The sequence below is a fragment of the Chrysemys picta genome, chromosome 2, assembly GCF_011386835.1.
Source record: "Chrysemys picta bellii isolate R12L10 chromosome 2, ASM1138683v2, whole genome shotgun sequence".
NCBI classification, from domain to species: domain Eukaryota; kingdom Metazoa; phylum Chordata; order Testudines; family Emydidae; genus Chrysemys; species Chrysemys picta.
Window position 1 is genome coordinate 158,154,764 of NC_088792.1, and position 16,556 is coordinate 158,171,319.

Here is a 16,556-nt window from a genome sequence, read left to right on the forward strand (position 1 = left end):
CCAAGGGCCTCCAGCTTAAATCTAGGGGTGGCAGGGAGGCGGTGGAGGCGGGCACCGCAGCCACTTGATTCCTAGGTTTACCTTGCGGAAGAGACTCTAATCAATGATTAATCGGGCATGTGTGGCTGTGTGGGAGAGATTTGTGTTGGAGGAGGGAACTCCTACAGCACCCCGGTCATGAATCATTTGAAAGGCAAATTCGCTCCCGTTACCAAGGGAACGGAAGAAAGGAAGGGACTTCCCTCGCCGGAATGACTCGCGCGCTGATGCTGCCGAAATCGCTCCACAGTTTAAAAAAAAAAAAAAAAAAAAAAGAGTTGAAGCTGTGACTAAGCAGCAGAAGTTATGTAAACGCTGGCTGGGAAGTGCAGGGGAGGGGACCGCACATCCTGCTGACTGCCCACAGGGCGGGGGGTGGCTCCTGCCCACAGAGGCTGTGGGGGCGAGGTGTCTGCCCCCAGGGCACAGCTGGGGAGGTTCTGCACACAGCGGACTGGCACCCGTTGGAGGGCACCAGAGGCTTTGCCCCATGGGAGAGAAGTTGTGGGGGTTCTGCCAACTGGAGAGCAGCTGGGGGGGCTCTGCCTGTGGGAAGGGAGGCCCCTGCCCTGCGGAGGAATGTAGGCCCCATAGGGATGCAGCCAAGTGTACATGTGCGGAGGAGGGCAGCCTGATGGCTCATGCCCACAGGTGAGCAGCTGGAGATGCCTGGGCAGCTTTGCTTGACAGAGGGCTGAGGGTGTGTCAGCAGCCCTGGTCATCCTCTCCCCTGTTGACACTGGCCCCAAGTCACTCATGCCTGAGTGCCTAAAATCTCAGCCAGCCCTGTTCGGCTCCAAAGCTCTGCCCAAGGGAGAGGCACCAGTCTAGAAGTGGCACCGTACAAGCCTTTGCACATAGGCCAATCTCCTTCGAGCTCAGGATGGCCTCTTGTTGTCCTGCGCAAACACAAGACACACTGTTGCCCAGGGCCAGGCTGGGGACTTCCCTCCTTGAAAGCTCATTCCCTTGCACCCTATGCTCTGGGGCACATGTTATTTGTCTGAGTGACTGACCCACAAGCACTGTCTGTGTGAGCCTGGGCCTCTACTGTCTGTCCCTGGAGAGCCAGACTGCTGGCTCTTATGGCTTTCTCTCTCCAGCACACGCTGGCATTGGGGCTTCCATGGGGGTGGGTGGATATTATTTTCATTGACAACTGTGTCCCATGGGAATTCAGCAGCTGGAGTGTTTGCCTCCCATACTGAGGTCTTTGTAGCTTCGCCTAAACCCTGACAACCCCAGTGTCTGCTGAATCCTGGTGCGCTGACAAGGGAGATGCCTTCCCCACTGGCAATTCTAAGCATCAGGTTTTTAACCCTTAGTATCCCTGGCACCCCAGGCACAAACCCGAGCAGCGTCAGCTCAGCCCTTCATTCATCCAGAACAGATGATACTTTGAGATTGTGTGGATTGTGGCCTGGGTCCCTCAGATGCGACCTTACAAAGCCTTGCTGCACAGGGAAAGCGAGAGGAGGGCATTTAGAGATGGGCCCTGATGCAAATACTCCTGAGCTGTGCAACTTGGACCCATCTCTGATCAAAGTGGTCTGCTCTTATGTGCTATTCTGTAGCCACCCACGACACCCACCGCTACCCATGGAGTGGCCTGTTTCATTCTGATGGCATTGAAAAGGACCGTCTCCTCTAGGTACAGGAAGCGTGCGCTTGCTAGGGAGGAGGAGGAGCAGATTCGGAGGGTGCAAGAGGATGAAACAATCAATAACGGGAAAATTTAGAGCCAGTCTCATGTAAATCTTCCTGATGGCAGATTCCATGAGAGAGAGGAGTAGTCTGCCTGAGGAAAGTGGTGGAAGCTCCAGCACTTGAGCCTATTAAAACTGGATGGGGCAAAACACTAAAGAAAACACCATAGGGAGCAGCAGTGAGGGGTGTAGGCAGGACAGGGCCTGATTTCTAGAGGGCTCTTGAGCAGAGGGGAAGTCAGTCTCTGCTTCTAACGCAGGTAGCCAAGGCCCCGTGTAGTAAGCTAGAAAGAGAAGCAATAACTAAAGAGTTTGGCAGATTCCTTTCCCGTGTCCCTGTAGGTGATGGTGTCTTGCTCCCTATGAGTTCAGCTCTGTCGGAGGCTGGGAGCTGATGCACTGGAGATTTTTGCAGTGATGTAGATACACCCATGTAGCTAGAGTCATCAGCACAGCTCACCCAGCTTTGAGACTGAAGCAAGTTATAGGGCTACAAGTCACTTTTTACCCTGGTGCAGCGCATCTCCAGTAAGGCTCCAGTGTAACTGCACAGGTGGAAAAACCTTCAGTCTCGGCAAGGCCTTAGTGCCAGAAAAAACTGGCCTAACTTTATTTTATTATATGAATGTTCAGTCCGCGCCCTCATCTACACTTAACAGCGCTAGTCCATGTAGAAGCACCTGTCCCCTGCTCCTGTTCCATCCATGTTTGGAATGTTAATGGCCAGCCGGGAAGGATCAGCAGTGACTATGTTAGATAAACACAAGAGGGACTTTCACAGGGCAAAAGCTTCCAGCCCTCTCTGATGTAAACACAAACTCTTGCCCTACGCATGCGCTCATCATTGTTCTTACCATGACAGCTAATTAGTAATTTGACTAATTGCTGAGGTTGTGTTTAAAGTTTAACTGGGGTTTTCTCTTTCTAGGTCTCTCTGTTTCTCCTATGTGATCTTTGCAGGCATTTAATGATGAATTTGTGTGACACCACAATCATCCCCATGGCAACACATTCTGTGCTTGGCATTGGATACCCGTTCCATTCGAGGGACAATTTAAGGTGTGTTTAATGATTTAAAGATGAGTTTGAGGCACACGATTCAGATCCAGTTCAGATTTTGAACCCCCCTCCCTGAAAGGTGAGGGTGCTCAGATCTGTGGGGTGAAGCGTTGGTTCAGGCCCATGTTAGGTGTGTTTGGGCCTTTACTGTAGAATACAGCAGTATATCTCTGCGAGGAAAAGCAAAGGGGCAACTAAGAAGCACTGGCCAAGTGAAGCTCTGTTGGATAGATGCTCTTTTAATGAAGTGTTTTCCCACTGCATGAAGATCCCTCTTTAAAATAGCATCAAGGTCCAACTTCTACCCCTTCCCCATGCACAATCCAAGGGCAGTGCAATGGGAAGTGTGTGTTCATGGCCTAGCACAGCGTAGGTGACCCAATCTATGCAGAGTGTACAAGCCAGGTGGTAGGATTAACAACAACTAGGGTTACCAGAAAACGGTGAAAAAACGGGACAGGGGGTGGGGGGTAATAGGCACCTATATAAGAAAAAGTCCCCCAAAACGGGACTGTCCCTTTAAAAATGGGACATCTGGTCACCCTACCTCTGTGCCACCAGGAACTGGGCCTGAAGCTCAGGCTGCCGCGCTTGGCCATTGTCTTTGTGTTTCAGGGGTCCAGGTAGCCAGGTGCAGCAGTGCAGTCATGGGCGAGGGCCGTCCTTTACGGCTGCAGGCCTGAGCTCAGATCCTGCCTGCAACTCACAAGGCAAAACGGGTTTTGTGATTTTATGCCAGGAGCCCTTCTGATCTCACTGGGCTGATGGAAACCCTATAGCTCAGCGAGGAAGCTAGGGGATCTTCAAATCTGTGGGGGCTTTTAGAAACCATATAGAATGGCTAGGCTGCCAGGGCCTCTCTGATCCCACAGGGCTGCTAGAAACCCTATAGTAGAACGGGGGCTGCTAAGGGCCTTCTCTAATCCTATGAGCCTTGCTGGAAACCTTATAGCACAGTACAATTGCCAGTGCCCCTTAATTACATGGGTTCCCCTAATCTTCCAGCCCTAAAGCATAATGCAGCTGCATGGGCCGCCCTAATCTTGTAAGGGAACCACGAGTTAGGCTGGGAGTCAGGCAACCTGGATTCAGTTCCATGCTCCACCATGTGTGACCATGGGCAAGTCATTTAGGGCCAGATTTATGAGGTATTTAGGCACCTAGTGGGATTTTCAAAAGCCCCTAAGTAGGTTGGGCACCTGTGTCCCATTGATTTCATGGGAGGTAGCTGTACAGTTTTCTGCATCTTCAGGTCCCTAATGCCATTTAAAATCTGGCCGCAGTCTCTCTGATTTAGATGGTCAAAAGTATTTAGATGCCTAACTGCCATTGAAATCAATGACAGTGACAGGCCTAAATACCTTTGTGGATTAGGGTCCCTGGGCCCCATCGTACAATGGGGATAAAAGCACTGCTCTGCCTCACAGGGGTGTTGTGAGAATAAATCCATTAAAGACTGTGTGGTGCTCAGACACGACAGCAATGAGAGCCAGATGACAGCCATAGAGAGAGGGTCAGAAGCTCTGTAATGCCAGGGGTTGGGTTGCTTGAGCCCCTCTAACTTTGTCCTGGAACCTCCAGAGCAGAGCAGGGAGCTGCATATATCCAGATAAGGGAATGTAGAGGCAGCTGCGTGGCACAGGAAAGCCCTCCCCACGCTCCCCCTTATGCCACAGACAATGGGTGGTGGAACGATTAGTCACCATGAAAAAGCCGAGGCTTCCCTCCTCCACAGCAAAACCTGCCTCCCCCCTCCCTCCCCCCCCACACAGGCAAACCGGCTGAATGCTTAATTGGAGTTCCTCACACCTACAGGGGTATAGCCTTAAACAGAATGACAGAGTGATCAAAGCGCTGGAGTCAGAACCTGGGAGCTGAGGGTTGCTATGGAGTTTCTGGCTTCTGATTTAAATAAAACCCCAAAAAAACCCTCCAAAACCTACAGATGGTTACAGCAAAAAAATTAAATGGAAAAGCACAAGACCGTCTTTGGAGCTTGTGGAGAAGTATCAGACTCCTGTGTTTGTGTAGGACCTACATGTGATTGATATGAATTTCTGAGCTCTTCGGGTTGCTCAGTCTCTTTGTAGTACCGTAGTGCCTAGGAGCCCGAATCATAGAATAGAATAATAGAATATCAGGTTTGGAAGGGACCTCAGGAGGTCATCTAGTCCACCCCCCTGCTCAAAGCAGGACCAATTCCCAACTAAATCATCCCAGCCAGGGCTTTGTCAAGCCGGGCCTTAAAAAACATTAAGGAAGGAGATTCCACCACCTCCCTAGGTAACCCATTCCAGTGCTTCACCACCCTCCTAATGAAAAAGTTTTTCCTAATACCCAACCTAAATCTCCCCCACTGCAACTTGAGACCATTACTCCTTGTTCTGTCATCTGCTACCACTGAGAACAGTCTAGATCCATCCTCTTTGGAACCCCCTTTCAGGTAGTTGAAAGTAACTATCAAATCCCCCCTCACTCTTCTCTTCTGCAGACTAAACAATTCCAGTTCCCTCAGCCTCTCATCATAAGTCATAAGTCTTGAGGACCCCACTGTGCTAGGTGGTGTACAAACCTAGAACAAAAAGATAAGTTCCCACTCTATGGAGTTTACAATCTAAGCCTGAAGTGTGCAATGGTTAGAGCAAGGGTGTGGCAATCAGAAACACTGGGCTTTGTTCCCAGCTCTGCCACTGTGTGACCTTGCACAAGTCGCATCCTTACTCCATGCCACAAAATGGACATAACGTGGGGACATTGAGAGTTTGTAATGAATGTTTGTAAGAACTTGGAGAACCATGGGTGCAAGATACTGTTTTGTTCCAAGTGTTAATAATAAAACTTGGCTCTTCTCTATCACTTCCCTCCGGTGATCTTTTCAAACAGCCATGAATTCAGCCTCACAAGACCCTCTGTAAGAGAGGTTTGTATCAACAGCTTTGTTTTATTGATAGGGAAACTGAGACACAGAGCGGGGAAGTGACTTGTCCAAGGTCACACAGGAAAGAAGTGAACAGCATCCATCCTCAGGACTTCCAGTCCTGTGCTTTAGCCACCAGACCACACTTGCAAGGAATGCAGGCACCTGTCCCCTTTCGATTCCTGGACTTCCCTCGGCTGAACTGAGCTTAGATGGATCATTACCTGGCAGGAGGTCAATACCTCAGGTCTCTTCCTGTTAAAAGGGGTTTGTGACCAGAGTATGGCTGCTATATATTATAACAGCAGAAGCATCTTGTATTTTTATGGCACTGCTCAACCCGAAGTGCTTTACAAACCGATTTCATTTCATCTACTGGTGGAATGCAAACCCATGTAGCAGCACACAGAAACGATGCATACCCATTTAAGATAGGAAGTGAAGAAGAACCCAGTAAACCCCCCACCCCCATTAAAACTTCAGGGAGAATTTAGGGAAAACAGAGTAAAACTATCTAGTATATGGGCAAGACCTCTGTTTTACACTTCATTCAAGAGACTGCACTGGCCCTGGATGTTGATTCATAGGGAACGTCATCTCCGAATTGCCCTGCCTTCAGGATCTGGGCTTCCGCAGTGGTTTCCCGTTTAAGTTCTGACCTAGCCCAACCCCGCTTAGCTTGTGAGCTCTGATTGAATTGCAGCCCAAAGTTAACCACCAGCAGGGTAGCAGCTTAGATAAACTGCCCCAATGTTTTGTTCCTGCCTGTTTGCTGGAGGAAGTGCCTGGGAAGGGGGGAAGGGAGGTGTTGTGTAACTTTCTTGTTTACTTTCTTGTGGAAAGTGGATGATGAATATTTTTAGTGGTTTGGTGCCTCTTCATCATCCCTGAGCAGATAAGAAATGCAATAAGAGGAAGGGATCCCTCTCCCACACTCCCACAGACTCCACAGCATTGAATATTTAATTGGATTCCCTTTCCTCCTACAAGGTTATCCCTAGCAGTGGAAAACACCTCGCCGTCTATTCACTGCTCTCTTCCCCTTTGCAAAGGGGGAAGCTCTAAAAGTGTTTCCAACCATTCAAAAAAGATTTGCCTGCAGGAAGCCAGGCATTTTGCCACCCCGTTTTGCCTTCCTTGTCAAGGGCCTGCACGTGACACCCCATTGGGGATTGCGGTTCAAGTTAAAAGGCAGCTTGTGTTTCATCTTTGTTGGTGCTAAGGAGAGACTTTGAGTGCAACAATGAAGCACTTGGAGGTTATTCATCTAAGGTTCTCAAAGGGGAGTCATTATCAATATATCCATTTCACAGCTAAGAAACGGGCTTACCCCAAATCACACAGCCAGTGGCGGAGCCAGAAATAGAACCCAGGAGTCCTGACTCTCAGGCTACTAGAGACCACGTGCCTTTCCCGGAGTCAGGAATAGAACACAGAAAGCCTGACTCTCAAGTCTTGTCTTCACTGCAGTGAACTCAGGGGCTTACTTAAGGGATGCCCCTAATCCGGCTCCTATCCACACACACAAAAACCCTCTGGTGGTGTTTATACTTGGGCTAGCTGGCCTATCCTGGTGCTATAGGCTAACACCTGAGTGGTGCTCACACTGAGGCTGGTAACCTGTCTACTTTGCAGTGAAGACCCAAGCTGAACCACTTGAGTGCCACTAGTCCTCCCAGGCAATCCCACAATTCTCCCCATTTCCACATTCTCACACAATTTACTGGGAAAGGATCATAGAGCGGCTCATCTTAGCGCAGCACTAAGAACCATAGGAAATGCCCCCGGAAGTCCCAGCGCCGTTCACAAGTGAGTGCAGCACCAGGGTGGACACGGTAACTCAAGGCTGGCTTTGCAGTGCAGTGGCTCCCACCCACGCTAGGCTAGGCCAGACCCAGGTGCTGATCACCCGTGCTAACTGCAGTGCAGACACGCCCTCAGGCCGCTGCTCTAACCACTAGATCCCACAGTAATAATGTGCCCAGTGATAATGTGCCCTCAGAACATGTATCTCCATCACCTTTCCTGGCTTTACCTTTAGGCCGAAGAATAATGAACAGTCTGCAAGTCTGTCTTCATACCTGCATTCAAGACTGATTTTTGTCTCCTCCTTTCCCAGGATAGCTGGGGGCTGCACATTTCTTTGATTCCCTCCCACTCCCCTCATCCCTTCAGATTTTTCTTGTCACTTGCTATTTGTTGGTTGAGAAGTCAGCCTAGAGGACAAGGTTTCCACAGTTGGTTTTGGACCCAAGGGTAATGTAATCAAAATCTCTGTGCTTCTAGGAGACAGACTGGCACTCCAGGATGCCACTTGGGGATCCAATGGAGTGTGGGGAGCTGACCCCATCCTTCCAAATAGCCCACGGGAAAGGAGATTTTCCCCTAGGGTGAAACATGCAGCAAGCTGGAGTTCTGTTTTTGCTGCTCCAGAATCTGCCACCTCTCTAATCAGCTGCAAGCCAGACATTTCTGTCTGATGGCACATTAGCCAATTTACTGTTCCTCACTGTTGTGCTATTAATGCTCTGTGCCCAACATACCCACAAGGGGCCTGATAGGCCATGTGCACTTTCTGCCATTCCCAATGGTGTGGAAGAGTTCTGTCAAGCTCAGTCCTCTGAGTCATGGTTTTGGCACGGGGAGCTACACCAGTAAGACAGGGTCTGGGTAGAACCTTACTGCTGCAAGCATGGTGCATCTGCAGAACATCCTGTTTGTGGTTACAGCAGCGGAAGGGGATTAGCTGAGCCTTCTCCCTGTTAACCAGTTTTGTAGCTGTCCTCTGGTGCATCAGGAAAGTCAGCAATGAAAGCACCTCTGGTGTCACAATGGCTGGCCTTATGCTGGCCTTTTGGTTTGGGTTAACCAGCCTGCAGGTGGCATGGATGAAGTTTAAAGAAACGGTTTAGTTGCTTAATGAAACTTGCAATGAGGATTTTCAGCTGATTAAAGCTGGCTTCTCTCCTTGGCGATACAGTGCACCAACCATTTGATTTAATGGTTTGGAGAAATATGCTTTCGATTAAGTTGCTGCATTATTTCTGCCCCAGTCATCCACCTTTGCACTACCCAGGCCTGGCAGATTAGACAGCGGGCTGTCTCATTTTTGTTTTTTTCTTTCCTGGGGCATCATTTCCACAGCTAGCTATTGGCATGCTGCAGCCACTATTCTGTATTGATACCATAGCTGCTCAGGTCAAACATCTCACAGGTCTTACTGACTCTAGGGCTTTTTGCCTAAAATGGCCTATCTCTATTGTTGCTCCGTCATTGTCAGCAAGGGAGATGTAGCATACTCCAGGAGGGCTCTGAGTCTCGGGAATTTGCTCCCCACCTTGGCCAGAAATAGCCCAAATGTAGTGACTTGTGAGGCATGCAGAAAAAGGGGAAAAGGTGTTCAGGAGAGCTTCCAGTTTCTCAAAGTGACAATATTAAAGACACAACAGCAGCCTATCCAAATACAAAGGAAAGATAGGAAGAATAGTAAGAGGCCAAAGTGGCTCCAATATGAGCTCTTTTATAACCTCGAAATCACAAAAGAATCCTATAAAAAGTGGAAATATGGACAAATTGCTAAGGAGGCGTACAAAAGAATAGCACAAGCATTTAGGGACAAAATCAGAAAGGCTAAGGCACAAAATGAGTTGCCCTAGCAAGGGACATAAAAGGCAATAAGAAGAGGTTCTATAAATACATTAGAAGCAAGAGAAAGACCAAGGAAAGTGTAGGTCCTCTACTTAGTGGGAAAGGAGAGTTAATAACAGACTACATAAAGAAGGCTGAGTTGTTAAATGTCTATTTTGATTCATTCTTCACTAAAATGGTAAATTGTGACCGGACACTTAACACAATTAATTCACAACAAGGGGGAAGGAACACAAGCCAACAGGGAAACAACAAGTTAAAGAATATTTAAATAAGTTAAATGTATTCAAGGTAGCAGGGCCTGATGAAATGCACCTTTGGGTACTTAAGGAATTAGCTGAAACAATCGCAGAATCATTCATGATTATCTTTGAGAACTCATGGAGGACAGGTGATGTCCCAGAGCACTGGAGAAGGGGGGACTTGATAACAGCCTTCAAATATGTTAAGGGCTGCTATAGAGAGGACGGTGATCAATTGTTCTCCACATCCACTGAAGGTAGGACAAGAAGTAATTGGCTTTCTCTGCAGCAAGGGAGATTTGGGTCAGATATTAGGAAAATCTTTCTAACTATAAGGGTAGTTATGCTCTGGAACAGGTTTCAATGGATGTTGTGGAATCCCCATTATTGAAGGTTTTTAAGAACAGGTTGGACAAACACCTGGCAAGGATGATCACGGTTGATTTGGTCCTGCCTCAGTGCAAGGGGCTGGACTTGATGACCTCTCCAGGTCCCTTCCAGCCCTCTGATTCTATTACAGCTGTTTGATGGGGTCTCTGGAGAAGGCTGAGGGCATACTTCCTAAATGATGCAGGGGGTTAGGAGGCTGGTTGGCTGTCTGAATTCCTGTGGAGCTGAATTCAGTACTGGTGGGGTTTAATATAACTGTATTTATGGTATGTAGACCCTGGGAGAGATGTCTTTATTTTAAATCTAAATAAATAAATAATGGGGCACATTAGGCAGGGGCATTTTATCCAACATGCTCCTTAGATTATCCAGTATCTCTCTGTCTAGATTGTATTTGTAGATTTTTATTTGTTGCCCATCATCCTGCTAGATGAGCATCTTTTTGCTCTGAGCGGAGTTGGGCAGAGGATGGAAGTTCTATTTCACAAAGGATTTGGAGATTTTGAAATTTGCATTCATTCCAATTAGCAGCACAACCCCAACGTTTCAAAATTCTCCAGGCAGGAAAATTTAAAAAAGGGTTTTGGGGTCAATCAAAATGTGTGCGGGGTTGTACACATGAAGCGAGGACATGTTACAGTCAAGGCTATCGAAACGGCTAGCTCTTCCAGCTCATTACAAGAGACCTGTCACCAAATGCTTTGTTCCAGCCTCCAGCCATTTGAGACATCACCCCAAATAAACTTTACCTTTGTAAGAAAAATCATTAAGTCCCATTGATCTGATTTGTGAATGCCAGGCACTACAAGAGGGAAAGAGAATTTAATCATTGAAGCTCACACCAGTGCAGGGCACCACTGATAGGCTTAAAAAGATCATCCTAATGCGAGGGCCTCCAGTTAGAGTGGATTAATTAATATATCGCTAATGATTTGGAAAGGAGATCGACAGTAAATGCAAGAGCAATTAATTCTGTATAGCTCGTTACTGTACAGCCCCCAATGACAGGGGCCCAGGGATTTGCTCTAGGATGGTTTCGTGCTAGAAGAAGAGAGTGGCAAATTAAAAATCTTTAGGGAACATACAGGTTGGTCTCAAGCATATGCAACATGCGTGGCTGCTATGCGGCTCTGCTACTATCCCATTCTCAGCCTCCATCCCTGGGAGCAAATAGATACCCCGAGCTCCGGTTGGGGCAGTGGGACCAGAGGTGCAAGGAAGTCACTTCTTTTCACTGTGCTATTTGGGCAAAGCACATAGCTGCCTGATTTTCAACGGTGCTGTGCACTCCCAATGGCTTTTGAGAATTTAGGCTTTTACCTGTTTGGAATTCTTATCCTGGTCAAGTGCAGCCCGTCCTGACGTGTCAACAGTTTCTCCTTAGTGATTCTGAGAGAGAGGGATGAGACTGAGGAAAACCCTCCACTAGCTTCCCTTGATGAACTGAGCTAATTTCTCTTTTAATGGTTAGCGACTGAGCTGCGTCTGAGGCTTCCCTCCTCCACAGCAAACCCTCTCCCACACGCAGACAAATAGGCTGAATATTTAATTGGAATTCCTCACACCTACAGGGTAAAGCCTTGTCAGTAGAAATATAGTCCATTGCCAGCTGGCATCCCCGCATTCCACCCACCTTGTCTCTTAAAAAGAAATCCCTCCCCAGCTCCCCCCCTCACTCCACACCCACGAGCCTGTGCAGACTCATCTCCGTGCAGTTTGAACAGGGCTGTGTAAATTCATGCAGGAGGGATTTTGCTTCACACACACCCAGACCAACACTTTCTTTCCCATCTCCTCCCACCGCAGCCAGAGCAGGTCACGGAGCTGGCATGAGCGTGGGGTTTCCCCATGACGACACAGGGATGATGTCGGCAGGATCAATCCTGCGCTGGCCCTGTGTGTGAGGCGTGGCCAATGGGCAGATCTTTCTATAGTTCTCTGAGAATCGGCCAGGAGAGCAAACTTAACTCCCGCAGCCTGGGCGCTGGCTTTAGAATTTGCCCGTGGAAGGACAAAATTTTGCTCCCTCGAGCGCTCCCCTGACAATAGCGTCCAACATACCTTTCCGCCCACCATTCCCTTTCCTACTCCTTCCTGTCGCAGCCACACCAGACTGTCTGGGAGCATTCAGCCAAAGGTTTAGGGAGCATTTGCTGTCAATTGTACTTGGTAATGATGACGTGTTATTGGTGTTTGGAGTCTCAATGTAAGTGTGATTGAAAAAATGTCTGGAGCTAAAAAGACAAAAAGATTTTAAGGGGGGAGGGGACCAACCAATTTGTGCCGTTTTGGGAAGTTGTCCGATCTGTGAGAGATGTCGGCTGTACAGGCAGAGTGGCTCTGCTATGCAGGCCACCATATGGGCCCCATGAACTCTCTCTCCAGGTGGAACAGCAGGTGAGCACATTATCCACTCTGAAGATCTATTATTATGATTTGTATTACAATAGGCCCTAGAGGCTCCATCTGAGATCAGGCCCCAATTTTGCTCGGTGCTGTACAGATGCATTGCAAAAGACAAATATTTAGATCTGACAGTCTAAATAGACAAGGTGGGAGGGGAAACAGGCCCAGAGATGTAAAGTGAATTGATCAAGGTCACCCAGCTGGTCAGTGGCAGAGGCAAGAATGGAACCTAGATCTCGAGACCCAGTCCAGTGCTCTGTGCACGCTGGGGTGTAATTCTATTTAATCACAAGTAAATTATGTGTAAGCAACTCCTTATTGCTAATGGACAGTTGTCTACATGCTAAAGCCATGCGGTAGTCTGGCACGTTAAGGACTTTGCTCTCAAGAAAGGCTTGCGGTAAGGGGGAAGAAAGTCTGATTAGAGGTGCATTGGCAGAGCCTTCTGCTGTTGCAGTAAGGCTGGACTGAAACAGAAGGGAGTGCAGCAGGTCAGGGCTGAGGCGCGTGGGCAAGACCTGGGGGTGGGCCTTGGACTAGATTAGGACTAGATTAGTATAAGGTGCTCACAGTGATGAACGAGGTGACTGGAAGAGCTGTTAGGGGAGGGCAGGGGGACCAGGACAGGAATAGCAGAGGATGCTCTAGGTGTGGATTGTGGACCACTGGCCGAGCTGGAATATAGGGCAGTAGTGGAAGAACAGGGAGTGCAGGTGAGGAATGACGTGAGTTCATCTAGCTCAGCATTCGGGAATAGCAGCGTATCTCACATCAGTGCTGAGGCGCACTGGCAGAGCTGTGGTCAGAGTGGCAACGTGACCAGAACAGCAGGGGGTGCTGCAGGTGTGTCTACGGAACAGTGGAGATAGCTTGCCCTGCACCGGCCTAAATGAAAAATACAATTTCACTATATGGCAACCTCAGTGCAAAGTATTGCCCAACATTTGGCACCGAGAGCCGGGCACAGTGACTCACGCACAGAGAAGGGGAGGCTGCAGATGGAGTTGAATGAAAGGAGGCAGCTGATTGTTAAAGAGGAAAAGATCCCCTAAGTCATCTTGGGAACACAGGCGCCCCTGGTCATGGAAGAGCAGGAGGTGAGTGAGCTTCAGAGCAAGCAAAGGCCAAGGCATATAGAGGAGGGGAGCAGAGATGAACTGGCCACATCCCAGGCAGTTAGTTTTGCTCTGCTCATGTAGTGATGGGCCAAAACCAGAACCATTTGGCCAAATCCCCCTGACTGTTGGATATTCTGCCGAGCCCTGGTATTCTCTCCCCTTACCCTTTCCTCTCGTGCCGCACTTTTAATTCTTTTAGAGATCCTCGCTACCACAGGAGTTAGCAAGGGTCTCTAAAGCCGTGCCTATTCCGGAGCCCCATAGCCTGCTTGTAACATACCACCCATATGTGCTAGCAACAGTGCACCAGCCCTCACACCACCATTGTAACTGCACTTGCTATGAGCAGGTAGGGTGTTCACTATTATCATGTCCCTGAGTGCCATTGCAGAGCCAGTGTAGACAGCAAGTGCTGAAGTAGCAGCTGCAATGGTATAATTGGTCCTTCCCGTGCAATCCCAAAATGCAAGATGAAGATACCAGGGAAAGGGTCTGATATAAAGCTTCTCTCCTCACAGAAGAAATCTCCTTCCCAGCAAATGGTCACTCATCAAAGAACGATCAAAGTGTGTATTCAAGCTGCTAACTTTGTATCTGGGTCCAAACTTCCCCAAAGTCTGGATATGGGGATCTGGTGTTCAGATTTGGGCTTCTGGGCAAAAGCAGTTCAGTTGGGGGGAGGGATAGCTCAGTGGTTTGAGCATAGGCCTGCTAAACCCAGGGTTGTGAGTTCAATCCTTGAGGGGGCCACTTAGGGATCTGGGGCAAAATCAGTACTTGGTCCTGCTAGTGAAGGCAGGGAGCTGGACTCAATGACCTTTCAAGGTCCCTTCCAGTTCTAGGAGATAGGATATCTCCATTTATTTATTATTTAAATGTGGATTGTGTGTGTGTGTGCGCGTGTGCGCGCAGGATGTTAGATATTCTCTGGAATCCTGCAGTCAGCTGTACATTGTGCAGATACATGGCAACTGATGCAGAAAGGTTACTGAACATATAAAAGTTTGTCATGGAATTCTGTGTTGGGGAAATTGGTATTGAGGGTTGCAGAATTCCAAGGGATCCCCTGCTCCAGACCTACATCCCAATTTAAAGACAGACAAAGAGGGAACCTGCTTGTCAAAATGACAGATTTCAGATAAGCCCCTTCTCTCCATTGCAGACCTGAAGTCTCAGAGCATGGGAATCATCACAAGGATGGGAAGGACATTTGGGGGCAGAGTTGTCTTGGCTGGATGAGATTTATAGGGTGGCAGGTGCCACCAGGCTGTATTCCTTCCTCTTCACATTTTTGTCATTCTGACATTTTGAGTCTTTTTCCCAGTTCCATGATTTCCAGAAAGTTAAAGAGCATCCAGCCCATTCCCTGGGACTTAAAGGCAGCCAGAGGGTTTGCTACAAAAAGGAGAAAGTACCAACACTCCTGGTCTGGAATAGAATAAAAGAGAATTTTGTTTTACATAGTGCCTCATATTCAAGGAACAGGCTAGATTAGCTAGGCAGAACAATGACTCTGCAAGGAAATCAGCCCTCTGCGGAAGCTCATGCGTAGCCTTTGGACAGCAGAATCTATTTCAGGGAGAAGGAAAGTTGGCCGCAATACCAGCAATACCACCTACTCTTGGGCACGAGTTTCATAGCATGTGCCCTGTACAGACCCCCACAGATGTTTCTGTGAAGATGTTTTCAGCTGTTGCTAGGAGTACTAGCTCCCCTCCTGTGGAGGAGAACGTTGCCCAGATGTGTGCAACCATTAGGAGGAGGAGGAAGGTCTTCCAGAATGGAAGAAAGTCAGAGGGCCACTCCTCTCCCTCTCCCTCCCCGAACGAGGGGCTTGAATCCTGCAAACTCACAGTGGTCGAGCATTGTACATAGTAGCAGGAGTGAGGCCCGTGAGGGGACCATGTGGGTAAGCACCTCCTTAGCATGATTACGATTACACAGAAATCCCTGTCTTCTCGGATAAGCCCACTCTCTACTTCCACCCCATCCTGGCTCCCACCCTTTGCTTTAGAGCAGGGACAGGCACTGCTCAGTGCAGAGGAGTGCACCCATCCTGATTTGCCTCCAAGCCAGCTGGCTGTCTCTAGAGACACCAGGCCTCATGGGAACAAGGCCGACAGGGAAAGAGCAGAACGCCTGCTCCCAGGCTAGGGGAGCAGCAGAGGGCTGGGAGCCCAAGGCAAGGGGTGTGAGAAGGAGAGCCATTTGAAGCATCAGCTCTCATTGTCTTTTGTACTCCTGAGCTTTAACAGAGACAGCAGCTATTTGTATTCCCTGAAGTCTCTCAATTTAGCGCAAACGAAATGTCAAGAAAGTGGAAGCCAGAAAGAGCTTCCCAAGGAGTGTGTGTGTGTCGGCCGCATTGTTCCCAGCAGAATCTCGCAGAGATGTTTACAGCATCTTTCTTTCAGGGCTGTATTTTTTTTTTCTTTCTCAACAAAAAAAAAAGCTGTTTGTTTTCTGTCGTAACTGCTCTTTTCTCTTTTCTCTCTCTCTCTCTTTTCTTCCTCCTCCCTTCCTTTTTGCTCTTTCTCTCCCTCACTCAGTTTCTCTTCAATGCCTTTGTACCTCTGTGATCCCAGGTTTGAAAGACCCCCTCCCTCCACATTCCCAGCAGGAAGTAGCAACCATCTGCTTTTTTTTTTTTTTTTTAAGTTTCCCTGCACCTTTGTCTTAAGGAGCCAGGTTAAATATTCTGTAATCAGTGTAATAATACACCTGGTCTAGTTCTCAAGATAGCTGCCTTTTGTACTGCGACAGGACATTAATAGTAATTATTCTGCTTTGTAATTGGAGCTTTAAATACTAATTCAAACAGCCAGAGGAAAACCAATTAGTGCTAATTTATCTCTATGTGTTTTGGAGAGCCTGTGTCTGTCATACTGTGAAGAAATAGGTTGGTAATTAGTACAGTTGGGTGGTAGATAGAAGTAATTATCAGATTCTTTCATGTTCTTTAATGGGAGGGGGGAAAACCTAAAGGCTCCTTGACTCTTCCTTTCCAAAGAAGTTTGTACCTAGAAGGAAA

At 48.2% G+C, this 16,556-nt stretch overlaps 1 protein-coding gene across 8 annotated transcripts in view; it reads left to right on the forward strand.

Moving 5' to 3' along the window:
* The window catches only part of PEBP4 (phosphatidylethanolamine binding protein 4), a 226,533-nt gene that overhangs the window by 126,303 nt on the left and 83,674 nt on the right, over window positions 1-16,556 (forward strand). For 7 of the 8 annotated variants that reach the window (XM_065584527.1, XM_065584533.1, XM_065584532.1 and 4 more), the window contains exon 5: window positions 2,674-2,804. The exons of the other annotated variant lie outside the window; for it this stretch is intronic. In XM_065584527.1, the coding sequence (XP_065440599.1) occupies window positions 2,674-2,804 (131 nt within the window). The remainder of the gene's footprint in view (window positions 1-2,673; window positions 2,805-16,556) is intronic. 8 annotated transcript variants of the gene reach the window in all.